At 53.2% G+C, this 25,426-nt stretch overlaps 1 protein-coding gene across 3 annotated transcripts in view; it reads right to left on the bottom strand.

Annotated features, from left to right (window-relative positions):
- Window positions 1-25,426, bottom strand: part of KSR2 (kinase suppressor of ras 2) — a 102,093-nt gene that overhangs the window by 15,582 nt on the left and 61,085 nt on the right. For all 3 annotated transcript variants that reach the window (XM_032705992.1, XM_032705994.1, XM_032705993.1), the window contains 4 exons: window positions 22,574-22,622; window positions 21,424-21,791; window positions 5,577-5,673; window positions 1,111-1,244 (listed from right to left, as the gene is read on the bottom strand). In XM_032705992.1, coding sequence (XP_032561883.1) covers window positions 1,111-1,244; window positions 5,577-5,673; window positions 21,424-21,791; window positions 22,574-22,622 — 648 coding nt within the window. The remainder of the gene's footprint in view (window positions 1-1,110; window positions 1,245-5,576; window positions 5,674-21,423; window positions 21,792-22,573; window positions 22,623-25,426) is intronic.

Below are 25,426 nucleotides of genomic sequence, written 5' to 3'. Positions count from 1 at the left end.
TGCCCAAATCCTCTTCCCGCTGCCGGAACGAGCTGTGCCTCCACCCTGGCAGGACCTGAGCCCCAAACCCCCCGCCCAGCTGCTAAACCAGAGGCAAAACCCACTCTGGATGGGATTTCTTGGATTCCCAAAGCTTTTGGCTGAGCCTGTGCCAAAGCAGATGATATTTGTGCAGGCAGAAGGGGAAGCCTGGCTGCCCATCCACCACGAGCAGCAGGGGATGGAGAGAAGCAGCCACCACCTTCTCCTCTAATCCTTGGACCTCATCACGTGGGAACTAGGGAAAAATATATCATTTCCACAGAGGAAACCTTCCTGTGCTGCTTCTGACACGAAGGGTTTGGTGAAAAAGGTGGGAAAAGTCAGCAACACTCTTATTTTCCATTTTCTTCCCCCCCCACTTCTGTTTCCTTCTCCCCCCCCCCCCTTTGCTTTTCTTCCTTTCCCCAGCTGCTGGAACTCTGTTGCCCTGCCCTGCCTACAGCTGGAAAACCCCCCAGAGCGCCGGGAAAAGGAAATTTCATAAGGAACATTTACCAACTGCTTTGGATTTAAACCCCCAGAGACCCCAAAAATGTCACAGTGCTGTAAATGTCCCAAGCTTGGCTCTGCTTTTCTCTGTGTCCTGCTCTGTGCTCGGCACAGACACCACGGCCAGATGTTTGTGACACCCAAAATGTCACCAGAGCAGTGAGGGGACAGCACAGGGATGGAACCACTTGACCCAGGCAGGAGATGAAGCAGATTCCAGGGATTTTTAGTGATATGTTAGGAAAAGGCCAAGGGATGAACCTGCCAGAGAGAAATACAGCCTGAGGAGCATCCCCAGGACGGCTGCAGGGTGGTCTGGCCATGGAAATGAAGCATCCCATGGGAAGAGGTTGGGTCCAAGAGACACAGAGACTCACACAGGACATCGTGTTCCTTCCTACTGACCAAAACCAACGGGCTTCAAACAGCCCCAGGGCACTCAAAGGCACCTTGAACTCCTGCCTGCCAAGGCTGCACACACAGAAAGGCACAGAAGGGGTTTTTGGGCTCCTTCCCAATGTGCCCAGCTCAGCAGGGCACAGGGAGGAACTCCGGTGTCTGCCCCAGGCCAGGTCCTACCTGCCCGCCTGGAGAACACCCGAGATGCTGAAGAGGCCAAAGTCGGTGATCACCACCTTCCCATTGTCATAGAAAACATTCTTGGACTTGAGGTCCTTGTGGAGGATCCCCTTGGCATGCAGGTAACCCATTCCCTAGGAGGGAAAAGAGAGAGAGAAAAACACCCCAAAATTAAAAAAGCGGCACAAACCCAGAGCATGACACCCGAGCAGGGGGACCCCGAGGGAGAGCCGGGGCTGCCACGGCACATCCAAGCCACACATCCCAAAAAACACCCCTGCAGGAAGGGCAGGTGTCTGGAGGGATCCCTGGCAGGGGACGGGCGTGGGCGTCTCGGCTGCGACTCATCTTCCTGATTAATTGATTACGCGAGAAAAATTAGCGGCGAGCCACACACCAGCAGCCACTTCCCTGAAAATCCTCCGCTGGGAAATGGATGATGATGATGTTTTCGCCCCCGTTCTCTTTCGGGGACGGGAGAGGAGGGTAATAAGTCAACGCTCTCTCCGTCGCGAGGCCCCGGCTGAGCTGTCGGCGCTTCCGACGCGCACGCCGGCCCCATCAGCCCCGGAAACGAGCTCCTCGCGGGAGCCCTCGCCTTAATTCCCCTTCCCCCAGGAAAAAAACGGGTCGGCGGTTAATTAAAATTATTGCTAATGATGCAAAAAAAAAAAAAAAAAAAAAGGCCACGGGTGGGAAAATCCGAGCGCTCCTCGTTCGGTGCCGGCAAATCAAGGCGACCGCCGGCAGCTCCGCGCGGCGGATGTTCGGCTCCGCGGGGTAACCGGCGCTGGGAACGGGGAGGGGGATGAAAGCCACTCATCCCGGCTTCCTCGGGGATTTTGTTGCTGGCCCACTTTTCGTTCTCCCGAGCAGACTAAGGGAAACACTTGATGTAGAGGAGGCAGCGGGAGGATCGATGCCCAACAGGCCGGCAAACTGTTGCTTACGAGCGAGTTATGGGTTGTCTGTCACGGGCAAGGGGGATTTATTAGCTGGACTTCCACGGGGATCCGTCCATCCTAGGCCTGATCTTTTCATCTATCACCATTAACCACGCAGGGTGGGGAAGAAGGGCATATTTTTTAAGCTGGTGGCTGGAGGACACGATCCAAATTCCACCGCCTGGAAAAACTGGGAAGGCAAACTGAAAACACCCCGACCCGACAAGTTACGGGGGTTTCACTGCACCTCATGGCAGTCAAATCCTGAAGAGCCTCTGCCAAGGGAGGCTGTGGCTGGCTCTGAGCTGCTCCAGCTGCAGCTGGATGTCAGGACCGTTCCAGGCACCGGGATTAATTAGGGGTCCCCAGTTCCCAGCACATGAAATAATGATGAGATTTAAAAATCTGCTTTCAAATGTCACTGTCACCTTCACAAAGTGCCAGGGTTGAGCAAGGGACAGCATTCCAGCGTTTCTCCTGCAAGGAGCATCTGCGGGATGGGATGGGTCCCAGTTCCATGGGGATGCTCCCGCAGGCTGAGGGTGGTGGGAGCACGGAGCAGCAGCAGGGACTTTGCTCCCGTGCTCACCCAGCCAGGTGGGAACTCATCTCCATGTGGGCACCAGACACAGCCCACCACACAATCCCTCACCTCGCTCCACGGAGATCCCACTGCACGTTCCAGCCCTGCCACCCTCACCCCTGGGATGATCCGGGAGAAAACGCTCCAGGCCCAGGAGCGCCTTCGTTTGCTCGGCTGCCGGGAGTGTGTGAAAAGGCAGCTCCCTCTGCCGGCATCCATCCCTGGATAAATCCACTCTCGCCTCCGGAGAATCCCGGGATAAGGAGAGCCCCTGCACGCACTAATCCAATCAGCTTAACAGCTCTTCCATCACATACCAGGATTCAAAGGATAAAGTCAAACAACTGGGTGGCAGAGCCAAAGCCTCCAGCTCCTCTGGGCAACGCAGGCCCAAGCCCACCCAAACCAAGGTCTTGGGGTTTTCCTTTGCTTCTCCACACCAAGGCCACCAAAACATCCTTAACATCTGCTGGAAGTCGGTGTGGAGAGGTGGGAAGGCTGGGAAGCTTCAACAGTGGTTGGGTGACAGCACAGTGCCAGGGCTGTCATGGACCTCTCCTGCCTTAAATTCCCTCAGTCTTTGCACGGAGAGAAAGGATTGGAAGCGTGACCACCCACTCAGAGGGCTGATCCGTGTCTCCAAAACAAGCAGTCATTCTCCAGTGACAGGCCTCAGAAATCCTCTCAGAATTATTTCTGCAACAAAACGACTGTTACTGTGCTGGTCCTAAATTCCCTCTGCCTGAAATTCCCTCTGGAGCACAGGGAGAGCACGGACTCAGCACCCAGCTGAGCCTTTGACCTCTGCTAATTCCTCCAGGGACCTGGACTGGACACAAAGTCCTCGTGCCCTGCAGGTTGAAACAGGATCACCCAATCCCATCCTTCCAAGGAGAAGGAATGCAGGGATACAGGGATGCTGCCGGGGGTATAGCCAGATCCACGTCTGATTTGCCTCACAGTGATGATGGTGCTGATGTTCTTCATGGTGGTGCTTCCATCTCACCGACCCGGTGAGGATCCCCCCGTGCTGGTGGTGCCTCTCAACCCCACGAAGAGTTTGAGGTTCATCCTCAAAAAACTCACACCAAGGAATGAACCCGCCCAGAGAGAGGGGCTGAACTGAGCCAGAATCTCCCTCTGGGAACACCAGGGAGGTGAGAGACCTGAGCACGAGTCAGGGGGGAAAATATGAGGCTGAACTACGTGATGCCTCAGTGGGAAAAATCCAGATCTCAAAAGAGGAAAATATGGATCAGAAGTAGAAATGAAGAGGAGAGAGGCTCTTGGTGCCTCAGACACCCCCAGTTCAGGCCGTGGCTCCAAGACACCCCTTGTTTGAGGTTGCCAAGCTGTCCCTAACACACCCCAGCTGCAGGAGACCACACTCTCATCCTCGTCCTCAAAAAACCCACACCAAGGAATGAACCCACCCAGAGAAAGGGGCTGAACTGAGCCAGAATCTCCCTCTGGGAACACCCGGGAGGTGAGAGACCTGAGCACAAGTTAGGGGAAAAAATATGAGGCCAAACTACGTGATGCCTCAGTGGGAAAAATCCAGATCTCAAAAGAGGAAAATATGGATCAGAAGTAGAAATGAAGAGGAGAGAGGCTCTTGGTGCCTCAGACACCCCCAGCTCAGGCCGTGGCTCCAAGACACCCCTTGCAATGCTGGCTTAGCAAAGAGGTTCAGGCTGTGCTCCCCTGCCCGGAGACTTCAGGAGAATTTGAGGAATTGAAATTAAAAAGCTTAGAAGCAATCTGCTCTTGGCTGAATCTGGGTGTAAATAAAATGCAAAATAGGCAATCAGAGCCAGCCTAAGCACTGTCCAGGGGATGGCACCATCCAGGATCTACTGCAGGATCTACACACTCTGGTTTATAACACGGATTTGAATATTTAAAGGGGTTAAGATCTGCCAGAAAACCTTATTTTTATTTCTGCCCCCCCCCCCCCAATATGTTAAATGTGAGCTCAGCCCCAGCTGATCTGGGCTCTGGGGTGGAGGTGTTGGCTGACCTTGAGCGGGGCACAGGGTGGGACACGTGCCAAATACTTTTGGTATCATTTGGTGATAAACAGGCTTGGAATCACAGCACAGCCCAACTCTGGCAGACAGCTCAACACCTCTCGGGCACAGGGGCCATGGCAGACACCCTCTGGGAAGCTGTGATGGCTCAGGACCCAAATTCCCAGCCACTCCACCCTGCCACGTGAGGATCCTCCACGCCTGAAGTGTCAAAGATGCTCTTTGAGTCATCTCTGGGAGAGGAGAAGCTTTTTCAGGTCTCAGAACTGCACGTGTGCTCTGCCTCGTGGCACCACAGTGTCCTGCCACCGGCACCACGGCGCTGGCTCCGCTGGGAGCCCTGGCTCTGGGAATGCTTTTGCTGTGGAGATGTGGAAACCTCGGACCAACAGCAGGTTATTAACAGCAGGAATTATTAACAGGTGGCCAGGAAAGCGGCTGCCCCATCCCTGGGAGTGTCCAAGGCCAGACTGGATGGAGCCTGGAGCAACCCAGGATAGTGGAAGGTGTCTCCCTGCCCATGGCAGGGCGTGGAATGAGATGAGATATAAGGTCCCTTCCCACCCAAACCATTCTGGAATTCCATGATTATTACTTTCTTTTACAAGAGGAGAGGAATATCCAACCAGCAACTCATTCCCAGAGCAAAGCTGGGCTCCAACACCTGCGCTTCCAAGAGGGAAGAGGAGCAGCAACCAGGATGTGCCCCAGTCACGGGGACCCCATGGAAGCCTTGGTGCCACACAAAGCACGGGAGGGAGGTTGAGGAGACCTGGATTTTAGAGCCAAGCAGGGCCATCCTGCCCAGAACCCTTGGCTGCTTCTCTCCCACTGCCCGGGGTGATCCCACCGGGATCTGGGCTGGATGCAGACCCCCCCCAGTGCCGGGCTGCCCCCACCACACGGTACCTTCACGATCTCTTGTGCTATCTGCCTCGTCTTGTTGACGTCCAGGACGATTTTGGCGTCTCTCACCACCGAGTAGAGAGTCCGTCCTTTGCACAGGCTGGAAGAACAGCGAGAGGGAGAGAGAAAAAACACAGTTTATGGCAAGAAACATCCCCAAATGACGAAAGGCAGAGGCTGGGAATTATAAACAGTCACAAGAGCTTTGGCCACATCTCGAGGCAGGTGGAATCCAGCGTGGAAATTGGGGGGTCTCCCCAGTTTGGTGCTGGAGCTGAGCACCATCAGGGGTATCCTGGGCCGGTTCCTGGCTCTTCCCCGTGTCCCAGCCATGAGCAAACCACCTGGGCCTCTCGCTCCAGAGTTTTTTGTGCAAAACTGGCCACAGCTCCCCCGCCTCTTCTCCCCCCCCCGGAGGATACAATGCTCACAGATGTAACATGAGTCAAAAGAGGGAAGACAGGGAGGGGGGAGAAAAAAAAGAAAAAAAAAAGAACAGCCCAACCCGATGCACTGTACAATGTCCTCCAATTTTCCTTCTCGTACCAATTACAGTAAAATCTATTTACAGAGCCTTAATTACCAAAGGCAGCTGGATGGGGGGGAGGGGGGGATATAAACCAATTAAAAATATATTGACATTTGAATATCATAATGGAGTCCGTGGGTGGATGCTGCCTCGACTCCCGCCCACAAAAAAGGGCTTTTTTGCTTTTCTGTATCCACCCACGCTCATTACTGGGAAACTTTGGAAGGATGAGACTGGATACCTGTGCCTGGGAAATCAAGTGCCCAACACACATCTTGTTACAGAGCCTTCAGCGCCCGCAGCTGTTAATTTGCTTCTGTTCTGGTTAACAAATTAAAAGTTACAGGGTTTAATTCCTCTGCTCTCCCCCAGCTTTGCCCTCACCCAGTTCCTGCAGCCCTGGGAATGCCAAACACTGGGCTGGATTTTTCCCCTGGAAAATAATGGGGTTTGTCCTTTTAGGATGAAAATCATCATGGAATAGAGTCATAGAATGATTTGGGTTGGGAGGGACCTTTAAGGCCGTATAGTTCCAGCTCCCTGCCATGGGGAGGGATGCCAGGAGGGTTTGGATGAGGCTTGGAGCTGGGATAGAGGAAGGTGTCCCTGCCCATGGCAGGGGGTGGAATGAGGTGAGCTTTAAGGTCCCTTCCCACCCAAACCATTCCATGAGCCTACAAAACCCAGAAGAAACCCAAACTTCAGAAGCTCATGAGCACAAAGGTCCCTCCTGCTCCTGAGCCAAAAGCTCCACATCCTTCCATGGGCAGAGAGCACAATTTTCAGGTCAAGCAGCAAAACAGGAATGGGACCAGCCCCATATCCCACGGGTTTTGGAAAGACAACAGCATCCTCCAAAGTATTTCATCACTGGCTGTGTTGGAAATAGCCTTGCTGGACACAAGTGGGGATTTCAGGGCAGCAGCTGCTTCCTCAGGGATGGTTTTCCCTATTCAGGTGTCTCAGCACGTCCCTGAGCACCCCAGCTGGATGCAGACCTGAGGCAACCGCAATTCCAAACACGATCTCCCCCTAAACCAGTCTCTCCCTATCTTCTGCAAGAGCTGGGCCGCACTCAAATGTGAATTTGCTGAAGATTAGGATCCAAGCACTCAAACTCCTGCTTGGAAATCAGTGATAAAACCCTTCGGGTTTCTGCAACTGGAATTAAAGGGTGCAAAATAACGACAGGCACAAACTCTCCTTCCAGCACAGCGTATTTTTCTGCACGTAAACCCGTGAAGTTTTAAGCTCTGCTACACAACAGCCACCTCCATGACCTGCCTGCACCCAGAGGAGTTCCCCCAGCCCTCCCCATTCCCCAGCAAATGCTTGTTTTCCCCCGGAGGAAACCATTACAGCGAGTTGCTCGTGGTCTGAATTGGTCCCAAATTGACATTTGTAAATGCAGCGAGTGGATTAGTGCTGGAACCGGGCTCGATTTCAGCCCCAAAGCGAGTTAAGATCAGCTGTTTTCCTGGCAAAGGGTTGTTTAGAGGAAAATCCTCAAATTTCTGCCTATCTGAGCTGCTGAGATAACCCCGAGAGCAGAGCCTGCAGTCCTTGACTGATGAGATTCCCATCTCTCCACTTCATTTAGGGAGGGATGGCACTAAAGGCGGCAGCGGATGGAGCCGGCACAAGCGCCGGCACAGGGAGAGCGGCCACCGCTCAGCCCCGGGGTGGTGGCACCACCACATGGGACGTGTCACCACTGCTCCTCAGACCCTGGGAGAGCCTCCAAGGCAGCCCAGGTGCTCCTCTCCTCCCCTCGATGAATAACCGCTCCGAATTAATTCAACCCGTGACCGCCGCGCCGGCACATCGGAGTTTTCTTGCCGGATAAGGAGCTGCCAACGCAGAGATAAAGCCCGGTTGATACCTATTATGCAGCACCTGAGCCCATTCAGCCACCACCTGCAGAACCTTTTCATGGCAGAGCCCAACAATTTCGCTTCCCCTCGTTCCTCGCCTACCGTTCAATCGCTCCCCATTCGGGCGGCAGCGGAGGGAACAAAGCGCGGGGCACGCGAATCCTCTCCCGCCTTCCCACCCGGAGAGCTCCGCGCTCCACGGGGGCATTGAGGCATCATCTGAGGCTGGGGATCACAGGGCCACAAACAAAGGCAGGAGATTTGCATCTCGAGGCGGGTGCCGGTTCATTCACTGCTGAAGAGCACGCTCGGAAAGGAACACTTGTGTTCTCCTCCCGAACTTCTCCGTCCCACCTGTCGGCGGAGCGGGCAGGTTGATCGCACATCAAACCCCATCCAGAGCCGAGGGGCAGCAGGGACAGCCCATCCAAGTGGCTCAGGGAGATGCAAAGGTCCTTCTCCACCCCGGCACGGCTCGCAGCCTTCCCCGGCGCCAGGACAGTCCCGGCCCCATCCCGCTGCAGATGCAACTCTCGACTCGAAATGAGTTTCTGAAGTGTTCAGCCAAGCAAGCCAAATCCCAAATTGCTTTATAAACACTCTACATTTACCAACGTGGGCTGAAGGCATCAGCAACGGGAGCAAAGCCAAGGCGACTCGCAGAGGAACGATTGGGAGGGATGAGTGAGGAAGAGCTGGAGCGCTGCCTCTTGGTGTTCTTGCTCTTCGACGTGAAAACTGCCTCGGCCGTCTGCCATCCCCGGGGGGGCTTTACCCTGCTCTGCAGTATTGGTGATCATCACCTCTGCACTGATGGTAATTGTCTCTACATTGATGGCCACCACCTCTGTAGAGATGGCCACCACCATCTCTACACTGGTGGCCATCACCTCTGCATTGATGGTCACCATCTCTACATTGATGGCCACCACCTCCACACTGAAGGCCACCATCTCTACACTGATGCCCATCACCTCTACGCTGGTGGCCAACACCTCTACATTGATGATCATCACCTCTGCATTGATAGTCACCATCTCTACATTGGTGGCCATCACCTCTACACTGAAGGCCACCATCTCTACACTGATGCCCATCACCTCTACACTGGTGGCCACCAGCTCTACACTGATGGCCATCACCTCTGCATTGATGGCCACCATCTCTACACTGATGGTCATCGCCTCTACAGTGGTGGTCACCACCTTTACACTGATGGCCATGGATTCTACATTGATGGCCACCGCCTCTATACTAATGGCCATCACCTCTGCATTGATGGCCATCACTTCTACACTGGTGGCTATCATCTCTGCACTAATGGCCATCGCCTCTCCACTGGTGGCCATCACCTCTACATTGCTGGTCATCGCCTCTACCCTGATGGCCACCACCATGACACTGGTGACCAACACCTCTACATTAATGGCCACCACCTCTACATTGACAGCCACCACCTCTACATTGATGGCCACCACCTCTACATTGCTGGTCATCGCCTCTACAGTGGTGGCCACCACCTTTACACTATGGCCATGGACTCTACATTGATGGCCACCACCTCTATACTAATGGCCACCACCTCTGCATTGATGGTCATTGCCTCTCCACTGGTGGCCATCACCTCTCCAGTGGTGGCCATCACCTCTCCACTGGTGGCCACCACAGCTACACTGATGGCCACTATCTCTACACTGGTGGCCAAAACATCTACATTGGTGGCCATCAACTCTACACTGGTGGCCAACACATCTACACTGGTGGCCATCCTCTCAACACTGGTGGCCACCGCCTCTACATCGATGGCCAGCATCTCCCCAGGGTTGGAGCCCCAGCCTGGCCTGGAGCAGGGATCCCTTCCAGCTCTCTCCCCGGCGCTCTGTGCTTTCCTCCCCCTGCCCAACCATGCCCAGAAACACCCGTTAAATCCTCCGGGCTCGTTGGAACACCCCGAAGTGACAAATGCCAGAGCCCGGGAAGCTCATTCCTTGCCCGCCTATGGATTTATGGGGAGCCAGCTCCGATTCCATGGTGACAGTCGGCACTAAACACCCAGGGGAGACAGGAGAGAGAGGGGGAATTAATAAGAAGTGCTTTAATATAAAAATACCTCTGCTGGCAGGTTACATCTGTGCTGGAGGAAAGACAGAGCCGAGGAGGGGCTGCTCGGATGCTCCCACACTCCCCACCAGTTTGCTCATTTTTAGTATTTCACAGAAAAAAAGGGAACCTTTGGGGAATATTAAGAAAGATAGAGCAACAGGAACCACCGAGCTGGGACTTATTTAATTTCATTGGAGCAGGACTAGCCATGGCAGAGAGGGAAAAAAAGCAGCGCTGCACACGTCTGCCCGTTCCTGACTTATTTGGGAAGTTTTCAGGAAGCTCTTTCCATACATTATCCTGTTTTTCTCTTTTGGAGGCGTCTGGCAGTTGTGCTTTTGCATCTCGGCAGCTCCCGGCGCGTTTCACGAAACGGGAAATCAAACGAGGCTGGAAGAGCAGCAAAAAAAGGGAGAGCTTTGGGGGAATTTTTATCCCCTAGGCTTTGTTTTCCTCTAAGTTGACAGGGAATCTCAGCCCCTGGAGGCACGTCCTCCCTGCAGTGGCACCATCCAGCTCCAGCTCTCCAAGCCCTCTGCATCCAAACACCGCCCCAGGGACACCGGGATCACCCCAGGGACACCGGGATCACCCCAGCAGGAGCTGCAATGAGTTGGTTGGGTCTCAGTCTAAGGACAAAGATGTCTCCAGGTTCCCCCGTCCCCTGAGGGATGCTGGGATTCACCACCCAAACCTCCAGGTGAAGCGAAGCAGGTCTCTGAGCCACACATATCCAGCATCCCGAGGTTTAGCATGGGAATGTTGCAGCCCCAGGATAACAACTGTGCTCTCCTTTCCATCCCAAGCAGGGACTTGCCTTTCCCCCCATTCCTGTTGCTTCAAACAAAGGCAACGTGTGGTTTCCTTCCTCCCCAGACCCTCAGAAGCACCATCCATTTTCACTGGACCGTGACCAGGGCGGGAAAAGTGGGATATCAGGGAAAATGACTTCACTGAAAGAGTTGTCCTGCCCAGGGCAGGGGTGGAGTCCCCGACCCTGAAGCATTTAAAATCCATGTGGATGTGGCCCTTGGGAACATGGGTTCGTGGTGGCCTTGGCAGTGCTGGGGGAACGGCTGGACTCGATGACCTTAAGGATCTTTTCCAACCCGAGGGTTGGACTCGATGATCTGAAGGATCGTTTTCCAAATGATTCTGTGATTCCCTGAAAGCAGCAGCGACTCAGTGGCCCAAAATTCTTGACCCAAACCTGCAGACACTGATGCTGAGCACCAACATCCACCAGAGCCTCTGGGGTGAAGACACTTGTCCCAGCAAACTCCAGCTCCGAACCCAACCCTTACACAAGTCTCCCAAAGCAACCCCAACGGGAAAACAGGGAATTCATGACCTGCCACGAGCGACATTTTTGGCCATGGCAAAGCCCAGATCCCCCCACCTTGGAGCTCAGAGACACCCGGCTCCTGCTCCTCATGGAGGAGCCTCTGCAGGGCGAAACCAGAGCGGGGAAACAGAAAAGCCCCGGAGAGACGATCCCTCATCCCGCTGCCGCTATCTCCCGATGGAAGCACCGGCTTTTGACGGATATTACTTAGGCAGCAGAATTTTCCTGCCAGCAGCTGGCACGGGAGATAACTGCAGCCGGCACAGCCGAGCCACGAGGGCTGCACCAGGAGGGGGAAGGGAGGAGGAGGAGGAGGAGGAGGAGGAGGAGGAGGGGGATCAACCTCCCCGAAAAGTCACCCAACTCCATCGTCACTTCGGAAAAAAACAAGCTATTTAGGAAAAAGCCAACTGCAGGCATTTTTTATTTGAGGGAGAAAGCGGCAGAGGAGACAGCTCTCCTCCAGCTGCAGGGGGAAGAGCTGGGGGACAGGTGAGTGCTGTGGCTTGGCTAAAGCCCTACTGGCAAACAACTCAGCCAGAAATACTTGGTGCTTCGGCCACTTGCTGCCTTTGGAAAGGATACTCTTGGAACGGGCTCCGAGAGGTGCACGGGGATGTGAAAGGCTCTTTGACCTCCTTGCCTTTGAAGGAGCCTTAAATATTCCCTGTGCCCTGATCCTCCTGCTATTTTGAACTATTTGAACTGCAGGAAAGAAAAGAAATTTTAAAAAAAACCCCAACCTTCTTTTGAAGAGGGGGATGAAGCAAATCTTTGGATTCGCTAGAACCCAACTCCACTTTGGAATAGTAATAACAATTATAATTATTATTAAAAAACTAATGATGCTTTCACAGGAATGATTTGTTTCTTGGTTAGGCAGCATGCCAGCATGTGGTTCCTTCACAAGCAGCTCTTCCAGACCCCAAAGAGGATCCCTGGCATTGAGGGTGCTCAGAAAAATTAGAGATGGCCACAAAGAGGATCCCAGGCATTGAGAGTGCTCAGAAAAAAACGAAGAAATGGCCCTAGAAAGGATTCCTGGCATTGAGGGTGCTCAGAAGAAAAGAAGGAATGGCCCAGAGAGGATTCCTGGCTTTGAGGGTGCTCAGAGAAAATAAAGAATAGCCCCAGAGAGGATTGAGGGTGCTCAGAAAAATAAGGAATGGCCCCAGAGAGGATCCCTGGCATTGAGGATGCTTAGAAAAAATAAGGCATGGACGTAGAGAGGATTGAGGGTGCTCAAAAAATATAAAGAATGGCCCCAAAGAGGATTCCTGGCATTGAGAATGCTCAGAGAAAATAAGGAATGGCCCTAGAGAGGATTGAGGGTACTCAGACAAAAAGAAGGAATGGCCTCAAAGAGGATCCCTGGCATTGAGTATGCTCAGAATAAAAAAGGCATGGCCCTAGAGAGGATTGAGGGTGCTCAGAAAAAACAAGGAATGATGCTCAGATGTCACTGAACAGCGGAGGGAAGAGCTGGCATGAGCAGGAATCCTTGGTGGGATGTGTCTCAGCAGGGCTCTTCATCCCAGGCGTTCCCTCAAACCCCAGTTAAATCCCTTCCTCTCCAGCAAAGCGCCTTGTGAAGGACTTTCCCTGAGAAACCACGGCCAAAATAGAACTATGGCAGTTTGAAACCCCCTTAGAACACAGAGCAGAACCTTTCCCTGATCACCCTCCACCAGAGGAGCATTAGAGGAGAACCTTCCCCTGATCCCCCTCCACCAGAGGACACAGAGCAGACCCTTCCCCTGATCCCCCTCCACCAGAGCAGCACCAGAGGCGCTGCTGCTGAGCCGCGGGTGGGGATTTGGGGCTCCGATGGGGAAGGGGAGCTCGGCCAGCACCGACGCCATTCCAGCATCAAACACCCCAGCCCTGACCATCCTGACCGTGCCAGGACTGTGCCAGGAAGCTGAACATGAGCCAGAGTGTGCCCAGGTGGCCAAGAAGGCAAATGGATCCTGGCCTGGCTCAGGAAGAGTGTGGCAGCAGGAGCAGGGCAGTGATTGTTGGCCTGGACTCAGCGCTGGTGAGGCCACCCCTGGAGTGCTGTGTCCAGCTCTGGACCCTCAGCTCAGGAAGGACATTGAGGGGCTGGAGCAGGTCCAGGGAAGAGCAGCGAGGCTGGGGAAGGGACTGGAGCACAAGTGCTGTGAGGAGAGGCTGAGGGAGCTGGGGGGGCTCAGCCTGGAGAAGAGGAGGCTCAGGGGAGACCTCCTCACTCTCTGCAACTCCCTGACAGGAGGGGGGAGCCCGGGGGTTGGGGCTCTTCTCTCAGGAACCAGCAGTAGGACAAGAGGGCTCAGTCTTCAGCTGTGCCAGGGGAGGTTTAGGTTGGACATTAGGAAGGAATTTTTTCCAGAGAGAGTGCTCAGCCATTGGAATGGGCTGCCCAGGGAGGGGGAGGAGTCCCCGTTTCTGGAGGTGTTTAAGGTTAGACTGGATGTGGCATCAGTGCCATGGGCTGGGAATCCACAGCAGGGTTGGATCAAGGGTTGGACTTGATGATCTCAGAGGTCTTTTCCAACCTGGTTGATTCGATGATTCCATGATTTTATGATTCAATGATTCCACGATTCCATGATTCCATGATTCCATGATCTTCTTCTCTCGGGGTATTCCAGTCTCCTCCCCAGCCCATCCCATCCCTCTCCACGAGCAGCCAAAAGCCACGCTGTCTGCAGGTGGAAGATACACACTCACTTAATGTATATATTAATACACATATTGACTTTCCTGCTGTCGGTCGTTATCAAGATTTATCCAGCCTGATGGCCTCCTATTGATCGGGAGGGAGTGTATTCCCACGGGTCAATCAATTCTGATCCAGCCTCTGGCATGAAGTCGATACCTATTTATTCTGTGATCTACGAGCTCCATTATTTAACTGCCAGCAAAGGGAACGCAGCAGAAAGTGAGAGAAGGGGAAAACAACTTGAGGAGAGCGGGATGATCCGGCTCCCAGAGCAGGTGCTGGGACATGGGCAGGGTTAGGAGAGGCAGGAATCCGTGGCTTCTGCTCCCAAAATACACCCAGGAGTGGGGAGAGAGGGGTGGGATCTGAAAGGCACCTCAGAAATGCTCTGGGATCATGGAATGGTTTGGGTTGGAAGGGACCTTACAGATCATCTAGTTCCAGATCCCTTCCACTCTCCCAGGTTGCTCCAGGCCCTGTCCAACCTGGCCTTGGACACTTCCAGGGATCCAGGGGCAGCCACAGCTTCTCTGGGCACCCTGTGCCAGGGCCTCCCCACCCTCCCAGGGAAGAATTCCTTCCCAATATCCCATCTAACCCTCTGGCAGTGGGAAGCCATTCCCTCTTGTCCTGCCCATGAGTGTTTCCAGCCTGGCACGGAAAAAAACAATGTGCCAGCTCCGGGCCTCAGTTTCCCTCCCAGTGCTCAGGATTTAGAGCTTCTATTTAACTTTCCAGGGCAGGAAAGGAGGCTGAGAGGATGCTCTTTAATTAGTTGCAGCAAGGAGAAAAATCCAATTTCACCGAATCCCAGGATGGTTTGGGTTGGGAGGGACCTTAAAGACCCTCTTGTTCCGAGCCCCTGACATGGGCAGGGATGCCCCTCTCCCCCTCTCTAGGTCAGGTTGCTCAGGGCTCCATCCAACCTGGCCTCCTTCTTCCTTCAGTTTGTTGTCCATCAAATGGACAGCATGGATCCCTGGAGAGAACAACGGGCTGGCTGCAAGCACCAGGCACTGGCTTGGACAGCCCTGGAGCATCCACAGGGAAAATCCAAGTCCCTCAGTCTGTTCCGTCCTAAGTGTGATGATTTACACCTTCCCCTTCCCTCCCACCCTTCAAATCACAGTGAATACCCCCCCCCTCAGCCCCTAGCCCCCTTAGCATCAAGATTTACAAGCCCCAAATCCTTCCCAGGATTTGGAATCCTTCCCAGGACACTGTAAATGTCAGGAGGGTTGGCACTGGGCGAGGCTTGGAAGAGCCAAGGGTTTAAAGCTGAGCTTTATCCAGAGCTTTTCCATGCCCACAGGGAGCAGGGTCCAGGGATGGGAGAGCATCCCTTCCGAGGAGCTGGGCTTGTTCCTCCAGGCAGCAGAGCCAAGCATCAGATATTGCCAAAATCCAGCATGGAAATAAATGATAAAATCAAAACAACCCCCAATATTTAGCCCATGGGGTACAAGAAAGTTATCCAGGAAAATGCAGCTGTAACATCTCGGATATTCTTCCCATCCCTCGCTCTCACACCTTCCCTGTTAATTAGCACCAGGTAATTTGTTTCCCTGTTATTAAAGCCAGTTTGCCACAGAGAAAAAAAAACCCAACAAAACAACAAACTCTCGTTTCATCTTTAGTGTCTCACATTAGGAGAGGGACTGGGTTTATGTTCCCCCACTGCCAACCAGCTCCAGGGAAGGGCTTGGGAGATACTCCCTCTCCGGCAGAAACACTCCGAGTTCCTCTGCTGAGAGGCACCTTCAACAAATTAATTCTCTTTATACAGTTCTGCCAAGGTCAAGCTTAATTCCTGATGTTCTTCACTGTTCCCCTTGGTCTTCCTGGCATGTCAGAGCAGGGACATAAATCAGGGCCCTGGTGGCATCGCCAGCGGCCATCGAGGGGGCTCCTGTAAAGCTGAGGTTGCTCTGGCATCACACCACGACAAGAGAGGGGCCAAAACTCAGCTGGAAACATCCGAGGGAGCAAATCCCAGGCTCTTTGTGCAGATTCCAAGCGCCACGTTTGGGCTTTTAACCAAAAACCGAGTAATCTGAGCAAAGCTACACCCGTGTCCCCCACCCCACAAGGCAGAGGGGGCTCCAAGTGCAGGCAAACTCCAGCCCCAACCTCCTCTCCTGCCCTTCAGAGCAGAAAACCTCACTCCCACCTTCCAAACAACATTCCCAACCCACAGGAGCCACCGGTGACCCCGCATCCAGTGTGTTGATCCCCCCACTCCCATCCCAGACTCGATGAGAACTTGGAGCCTTGGATCAAAAAGCATTAAAATCCCCCCCCTTTTTTTCTTTTCTTGGAAGGAACACCCAGAATCCTAAACCATGGTGATTTCTGCAATCCACCCCCTTTGTGGGGAACAGAAAAGGGTTCCACTTTGTCCTTTGAAGGATCTCTGGGTGGCTGAGGCTTTACCTCTAATCCCAGGCCGGGGCCAGGAGCCTGAAAGAGCTGACACGAGCTTAGCCAGGCCTGGCTTTGTCTCACTGAACACCAACAAGCCCAGGTTGTTATTTCCCTGGGAGCAGCAAACAGGGTGTTTTTTCAGTCCTTTCACTTCCACCGAGCCGAGGACTTTGATGCTGTTCCGCTCCGCCCGTTCGGCAGCGCTCAAAGCACCGAGGCTCCCACTCCTCTTGCTCAGGACTAATTAAGATGAATGTTAACTGTCCCCACTGCTCATTACCCCAGAGAAGATCTATTAGTGGCTCTGATGGAAGTGTTCCTGGGAGTCACCACCTCCCAGTGCTGAAAAATGCTGGATTTCTGCCTTTGCCGGTCGCGTTCGGACACAACTCAGGAACCACGGACTGGTTTGGGTTGGAAGGGACCTGGAAGGCTGGAAGGGACCTCATCTCATTCCACCCCCTGCCATGGGCAGGGACACCTTCAGGTTGCTCCAAGCCCAGTCCAACCTGGCCTTGGACACTTCCAGGGATCCAGGGGCAGCCACAGCTTCTCTGGGCAACCTGTGCCAGGGCCTCATCACCCTCCCAGCCAGGAATTCCTTCCCAATATCCCATCTCTCCCTCTGGCAGTGGGAAGAGAGAAGGGGAAAACAACTTGAGAGTGGGATGATCTGGCTACCAGAGCGGGTGCTGGGACATGGGCAGGGTTAGGAGAGGCAGGAATCCGTGGCTTCTGCTCCCAAAATACACCCAGGAGTGGGGAGAGAGGGGTGGGATCTGACAGGCCCTTCAGAAATGCTCTGGGATCATGGAATGGTTTGGGTTGGAAGGGACCTTACAGATCATCTAGTTCCAGATCCCTTCCACTCTCCCAGGTTGCTCCAGGCCCTGTCCAACCTGGCCTTGGACACTTCCAGGGATCCAGGGGCAGCCACAGCTTCTCTGGGCAACCTGTGCCAGCACCTCACCACCCTCCCAGGGAAGAATTTCTTCCCAATATCCCATCCCAATATCCCCTCTGGCAGTGGGAAGCCATTCCCTGTGTCCTGTCCCTCCATCCCTTGTCCCCAGTCCCTCTCCAGCTCTCCTGGAGCCCCTTTAGGCCCTGCAAGGAGCTCTCAGATCTCCCTGGAGCCTTCCCTTCTCCACCACACCCTGAGCAATCCACTACCTCAGTTTCCCCTGCCAGCTTTTCCCCGTGGGATGTCAGTTCTGGAGGGGGAGATTTCTTTCTGCTAATCAGACAATCCTTGAATATCACCAGCAATCAGGAAGGAAAACGTAGGGATGGGAAAAAGTAAAAATAAACCCGTCTATAAATAACCCCCTTCCGGCAGCGCCGGGTGGCTCGACGTGGTGAAGCCCCTTCCAGGGACAGGCAGCTGCTCCCAGGGTGCCGGCAGGAAAGCAGAGATTTCTTTAACAGCTCCAAGAAATTGGATTTGGTGGAAAAAAACGGCCTCCAGCGACCACCTCTGGGCACCCAGAAGAAAAAAGGGGCTGCACAGCCCCAGTCCTGCCCCGGGGAGGAGCACAGGGAGGAGTGGGTGAGGAATTCCAGACATCCTGGCTTTGTGTTGGGCAGCTGGGAATGGTTTTCCCCCACTCCAAGCAAAGCCTTGTTTAAAGTTATTCCAATAAATCCACAGGGAGAACTTGAGTCCCTTTGGAAAATTCCTGTTTGAAGAGCGATGCTCTGCCCTGCTTGGTGTCATCGGTCTCCCTCCTCTCCCAGTGCCACATCCCGGACCATTCCCAACATCCTGAATCATTCCCAACATCCTGAATCATTCTCAGTATCCTTGACCATTCCCAATATCCTTGACTATTCCCAATATCCTCGACCATTCCCAATCCATCTCCTGCTACGTTATCCTCTCCCCAGACTCATTCCCAAGCACAGCTCCCACCTGTGCCATGGCAGAAGAGTCCCCAGGGCTGTCTTATCCCTTAGGAAACACCTGAAATGTTCATGGGATAGAGAATTCCACGTGGTGAGAAGGGTTTTCCCCACAGGAGATGATCAGAGATGTCCCAGGAAGCGCCCAAAAATGTTCAACCAAGGACTGTGGGCACGAGGGCAAGGAGCATCCTTAGGTATAAGAATTGGGTTGGACCTGAGAAGTTTTCCACAGTGAGGGTGGGGAGGCCCTGGCACAGGTTGCCCAGAGAATCTGTGGCTGCCCCTGGATCCCTGGAAGTCTCCAAGGCCAGGCTGGATAAACTTGGAGCAACCTGGGCCAGTGGAAGGTGTCCCTGCCCGTGGCAGGGGGTGGGACTGGAATATGCTTTAAGCTCCCTTCCCACCCAAACTATTCTATAATCCTACAATCCCTGAGCTGTCACCCTGGAAAATGGGAAGGATGAGACTGAGAGCTCCAAGGTGTCTCCTGGGGAAGCACCAGCCCCATTTCAAAGTAGGAAAATTGCATCTGGAAATCAGCCTTGGGCTAAGGAATACACACTGATGCAGTCCTGGGCTTCCCAAAAGTTCTCTGAGACCGACCTGAGTCCCCTTCCAGCATCTCCATGGGCTTTCCTGCACCCTCAGTGCCAACCAGCCCTGGCCATGAGCTGATTGTGCCCCAGGAATCCCAGCAGGGCAAAACCAAACAGTTCCAGTTGGAATTGCAGAATTGTCATGATCCCAGAATCCCAGAATGGTTTGGGTGGGAAGGGACCTTAAAGCCCATCCGGTCCCACCCCCTGCCACGGGCAGGGACACTTCCCACTAGCCCAGGTTGCTCCAAGCCCCGTCCAACCTGGTCTTGGACACTTCCAGGGATCCAGGGGCAGCCACAGTTTCTCTGGGCAACCTGTGCCAGGGCCTCCCCACCCTCACAGGGAAGGATTCCTTCCCAAAATCCCATCTAAATCTCCTCTCCTTCATCTTAAAGCTGATGTTGCTTCAGCTTTTGAAGAATATGGATAAAAATGGGTTGTTGGCTGTAGGCAAAGAGCAAAGTGATGCCTGGAGATGCTCCGAGCTCGGGTTATATTTGGGGCAATTCAATCAAGTTGTACTTTGACCTTAAAAAAAAAAAAAGGGACAAAGTGCAGCTGGGAAGAGAAACAAGGCAAGCAGCACTTCCCAGCCCTCATATTAAGGCATCAGGCTGCTGCAGAGCACGGATTTATTTTGTCAAACTGTCACAAGTGGCACCTTTATGGTTTTTTTATAAAGAGGCATTAGGATAGAAGACACCACGCGGCTCAAAAAGAGAAAAAAATAACTAAATGAATATATTGGGTTTGGTATTGAATATATTGGGTTTGATATTGAATAGCACTGAAAAGCTGAGCAAACAGGGGCTGCAAAGGGATCGGGGAGCGGGCTGGAGACGCTGCCTTTTCCTCTGGGAACAGGGTGTAACACATGGATGGGGGCTCTGACTCATCCATCAATACATGTGTTTGCACACTTTTCCAAGAGCTTTTTGGCCCGAAGCTGGTTAATAGATGGAGATCTGAAACGCTGCTGAATTTTCCCAGATGGCTAATTTTTGGTCCGGAATAAAAGGCATAATTTTCCCAGTCTCCAGCTGGGGGGGACAGAGCCAGCCCAGCTTTGGAGTCACCCTGTCTCCCGAGGATGTAATTCCCGAGGCAAACACAGCCCATGAACACAGCAGGGCAGGGAGTGGCAGGAGGGGCCACAAATTTGGGTTGGAATCCTTTGCTGTTGCCCGAGGAGCAGAGTAAAGCACCCCCCTCACCCCGACCCCCGCAGAGCTGGGTTCAGGGTGGGCTGGGAGGTGCCACTTCCAAGGGTACGTCAGGAAAGGATGATGCAATATTTCATCACTGATGGCTGTTGGAAGCGTTGCCATCTCACTGCTCCTGGAAATGCTGTCGGGAGGAAAATTCAACCTCACCTTGGGGAAACTTCTCGGAGAGAGAGAGTCACCCGTGGTGGGATGTGAAGTGGCACCGGGGTGGAAAACATGGTGTGGGGGTGAAGGAAATAAGGGAATTCTCAGGGATAAATGTATTTCACACGACAGCAGCTGCTCCAGGAGCTGCTGCAGCCTCTCTGCCTCAAGGCCAGCTGGGATTTTGTGGTTGCCCACCCATGGAAGGAGCACAGCGGGAGGCTCCACGCTGCATTTCCCACCAGGCACGTGGGTGATGGCATCTACGTGGGAATTCTTGGAGACTGAGGAAGCTCTGGAGGTGTTCCATGGTTTGGGAGACCCTCAAATCCCAGCTTGCTCCCCAGCAAGAAGCCTTCCAGTCTTCCAGAGCCTGAAGTGGCTCCAAAAGAGCTGGAGAGGGATTTGGGGAAAGGGATGGAGGGACAGGACACAGGGAATGGCTTCCCACTGCCAGAGGGAAGGGACAGATGGGAGATTGGGAAGGAATTCCTGGCTGTGAGGGTGGGGAGGCCCTGGCACAGGTTGCCCAGAGAAGCTGTGGCTGCCCCTGGATCCCTGGAAGTCTCCAAGGCCAGGTTGGATAAACTTGGAGCAACCTGGGCTAGTGGGAGGTGTCCCATGACAGGGGGTGGGATGAGCTGAGCTTTAAGATCCCTCCAAACCCAAACCTTTTCAGGATTCTATGATTATTCCCATCCCTGGATAAAACAAACTGTTCCCATCTCGAGCTGCACTGGCACAAGAGTGAGCCCAGACAAGAATGTGCCCGGACACACTTTGCTGGGTTTGCTCTCTGCTCCACGGCACGGGGAGAACACCCCTCTGTGGGGGCAGGTCCCTCCACACAACACCAAAGCTTGAACCACAGGAAGTCTGACCAACACCAAAGTCTGACCAACACCAAAGTCTGACCAACACCAAAGTCTGATCAACACCAAAGTTTGACCGCTCTGGGAATCAAACCCGCTCCCAGCTGGGTGCCAGGGCTCGTTACCTGGTGATGATGGCGAGGTGGGGGGGGCTCATGCAGGCTCCCATGAAGAGCACCACGTTCTCGTGCCGTGTCTGCCGGTAGGCCATCACCTCCCTCTTGAAGGCCTTCAGCTGGTCCTCGTTGTCCCTCTCGATGTCGATGAGGCGGATGGCCACCTCGCCGTGCCAGCGCCCGTGGAAGACCTGCCCGAAGCGGCCCTTCCCGATGAGCTCCCCGATCTCCAGCTGCTCGAAGGGGATGTCCCACTCCTGCAGGAAGATGCTGGTCTGGCTGGCCTTGCGCGGGAAGTTGCGGGCGGAGAGGAGCGACAGGTTCATCTCCTCGAAGTCGTCCTCGGATTCCTGCGCCTCCTCGGGGCCTTCCTCATTCTGGAAGGGGGGGTGGGAAAGGGTGGTGAGCGTGGGGAAACTGTAGAGGAGGAATATAACCTGGATCAAACCCCACTGACCCACCTACCATTCGCTCAGCCCCAGAGGAGCCAGGCTCCCTTTGCTTCCAAAGCCAACTGTGTTCTATGTAAAGTAGGCAGAATCCCAGATTTTCAGGGAATCACATAATCCTTTAGGTTGGAAAAGCCCTCTGAGACCATCAAGTCCAACCACTAACCCAGCAGAGCCAAGGCCACCACTAAGCCATGTCCCCAAGGTCTGTTAAACCCTCCCAGGGGTGGTGACTCCACCACGTCCCTGTGCTTTGCAGGAAGGCATTTATTTACCCCAGGGTTAAACTTGAGGTTGTGACACATCAGAGCATTGAATTAATTCCTCTGAAAGCCGAGTTTCCTCCCACCCTGGCCCAGCTGTGCCACTGCTCCCACCCCAGAATGGCTCTGACTTTTCCCTTCATGTTTATACTTCCTGCAGGATTTCCAACAGCCTTTAAAAGCTCCGTCCTCACCCTCACCCTCCCTCCTTCCCCTCCACCACGTTTCTAATGCGTCTTAAAAAGCCCCCAGTGAATGATAAACTTGAAGGCGCCCACAGAGCCCGTGAGGGTCCCTCTGCACGGGGTGGGGACACGGATGCCTGGCCTTTAATTCAATTATCAGCAATTTCCCTGCACAGCTGCTCGACTTCTCCCCTTCCTGCAAAATGTGCCCCAAGATGGAGATCAAATAAAGCTCCATTAAGCACAGGAGCGAGCGTCTCACCTCCGAGGTGGGCTCCACTTCAATTTGAAGCAATGGGTTTCCTTCCAGGCTGTTGAAAGAATTACTGAGGTAAAAAAAACAGGTAAAAACCACAGGGAGGTTGGGAACGTGTGTGGGCGTCGAGGCCTGATCCCTGCACCAGGATTCCAGGGAGCAGAGGGGAGAAGAGTCAGGTTCACTGTTGATTTGGGACAGCAGCCCCTTCCCACCCTCCATCCCTGGGTGCTCCCGTGGGAGAGGGGGAGGGAGCAGGGATGATTAAAATGATCCATTCAGGTCGGATGTGTGACATTCCAGGATGGGTTTGGTGATGTGGGAGCACACACGGGTCTCCTTCCCACTTCCCAAGGAAAGAAGGCTCCATGTCCGTGTGCCCTGGGAGGTGTCACCCCTGGCCAATCCCGGGGACAGATTTACACCCTCGTGGCATTTTTAGGGGTTTCCAAGGTCAGAATTCCAAAAGCAACACTGATTTGCGGCCAGGAGAGAAGAAAACGAGTTTTTTCAATTATTTTGGAGAAGTGGAAGTTTCAAAGACCCTTCCTGCAGTAAAAGCACCCAAATTTGATGAGTTTTCCAGCTCCCTGGGCCAGGAGCTGCTTTTTGCCTTCTCTGTTTACTCAGCACCTCCCATCACCAGGGTCTTGCTGCATCCAACAATTAACAGGGAATTAGGGATGTTGAGTTAGGGAATCGGCTGGAGCAGCTCAGGTGCTTTCAAGCATCATATAAATATATTAATAATAATTATTATTATCCATAACATAAATAACAACGTCCTTCCCCAGAGACAGCAGAGCACAACACTCCCCAGGCCACTCAGGCACAGTGGTCCTGTGAGTCCTATCCCATTCCATGGCCTCTAAAGAGCCATAAATCCCAGGGGAATCCAGCTGCCTATACAAAAGGAGCCAATCCTGATTTTTGGAGCAGCAGGGAAAGCCCAGGGCGGCTGCAGAGCATCAGGATGGACAGGTGGTTTGCAGGAGCAGCAGCTCCTCCTGCCTGATCCCCATCCAGGGCACGAATTCCTGCCTCCTGAGTATCCTGAGTATCCAGAGCAGAGGCTGCTCTTTAACCCAGCCAAGCCCGGGGGAACCTCAGTGACTCCCATGGATTGTTTTCAGTGGGAGAAGGGAGAGAGGAATCAGAGATTTCACATATTAAAAGTTATTTCCACCCCAAAATCCTGCCAACCCTACACCTGCCACCCTGCTTTAGGCAAAAAAAAACTTCAGGGCTTCGACTTCACCACTTTTCCAATAATTTCCCCGGGAGACAGTGGCTCCATCCCTGTCCTTCCCATCCCCTCTCCCGAGGGGAGGTCCCCCTGGAGTAAGATCTTGTCTGTTAAACTCCTGCCTCGTCAAATCCTCCCAAAATGGCATTTAGCAAAAGGCTCAGCAGGTGACCCTGCAGTGGAAGGACATCAGGGAATGCTGGATTAGGGCTCAACCTGCTGGGAAGAGACAGTCCTAAGGTTGATCAGACACTGCATTTCACAGTTGATTTAAGTGCAAAACTTATGGGACTCGAAAATATTGGAGGTGGGGCTGCAAGAATTGCCTTTACTAAAACTGTCTCAAAGACCCTACTTATCTGCTCATAATTTTATTATCATTTAATTAATCACTTGGGCTTTGGCTTCGTAGGTTGAAAGCCATTTTTTTTCTAGTTTCTGTGGGTTATAAATGAACCTTCTCTCTTCTCCTCTCAACTCTTCTCCTCACCAAGACACAACCCAGAGCTGTGAGCTGGGTCAGGGCAGCAGCAACACCCACCCCAAAGGCCTCCCTGAGCCCCAGCAAAGCCAGGGGGACACCCTGGGGTACCCAGAGGATGCAGGGTTGTGATGGTTTGATATAGGCCTTCCTTGGTGTGGCAGTTTTAGTCTAGGCCTTCCTTGGTGACCAGTTTGTAATCAAGAAAGTGGCCATGTTCCCAGGATTCCCTACGATTTTTACATAAGCCAGGGTATAAAGAAGAAGGGAAGAGAAGCCTTCGTTCTCTTCCCTTCCAGTGGTTCTGAAGGTGCAGGTTCTCTGCTGTCAGTTCTCATTGTGTGGGGGAGTGAGGCCTAGTGAGGCCTAGTGAGGCCTTGTAGACCTTGGGAGGCGGAGGGTGCCAGCGGTCGTTCAGCACAATTCTGCTATCCCAAGGAAAGTAGTAAGATATTCTTTTGCTAATTCTTTATTCTGCTAGTTCCTCAGTTGTTGATTGTGCATATCTGTTTTGGTTTTTTGTTCCTTTTTGCCCCTTTTTTCCTTTTTCCCTTTTTCCCTCCACCTTCCCCATTTCTGGGAGCTGTTTGGGGTTTCTTTGGTTATATATTTTTTTATATATATATAGCTTTTGCTATTCCATTTTTTTCCCTTTGGAGGGTTTTTTTTTCGCTGTGGTCTGTTGGGGTTTGGCGAGAGGCCAACTACAACCAACTACACTTGGTAACCAGGTCGAAACTCGGGAAGTGGCCATGTCCCGGTGTTCCATCCTATTTTTTACGTAAGCAAGAGTATAAATAAGGAGAGAGGAGAGTCTACCCTCTTCTCTTCCGTCGAACTTGCAGACAGCAGGTCCTTGTGGCCAGTCTTGCTCGTGTGGGGGTGCGGCCTAGTCAGGCCTGCGAGGCCTGGTCAGGCCTGTGAGGATTGTTGTTTTGCTGACTTGGGAGCAGTTCTGCTTTCTTAAGGAAAGTATTAAGATTCTTCTGTTTGCTAGCTCTCCATTAGCTGTGTACATCTGCATATATCTGCTTTTCTGTTTTAGTTTTGGGGTGTTGGGGTTCTCTTTTCTTATGTGTATATAGTTCTTGTATATACATGTAAATATATATATATATATATATATATTAAA

The sequence above is a fragment of the Chiroxiphia lanceolata genome, chromosome 18 (assembly GCF_009829145.1).
Source record: "Chiroxiphia lanceolata isolate bChiLan1 chromosome 18, bChiLan1.pri, whole genome shotgun sequence".
In the NCBI taxonomy this organism is placed as follows: Eukaryota; Metazoa; Chordata; class Aves; order Passeriformes; family Pipridae; genus Chiroxiphia; species Chiroxiphia lanceolata.
The sequence above is the reverse complement of the archived record's forward strand: the minus strand, read 5'-3'. Positions and strand labels throughout refer to the sequence as shown.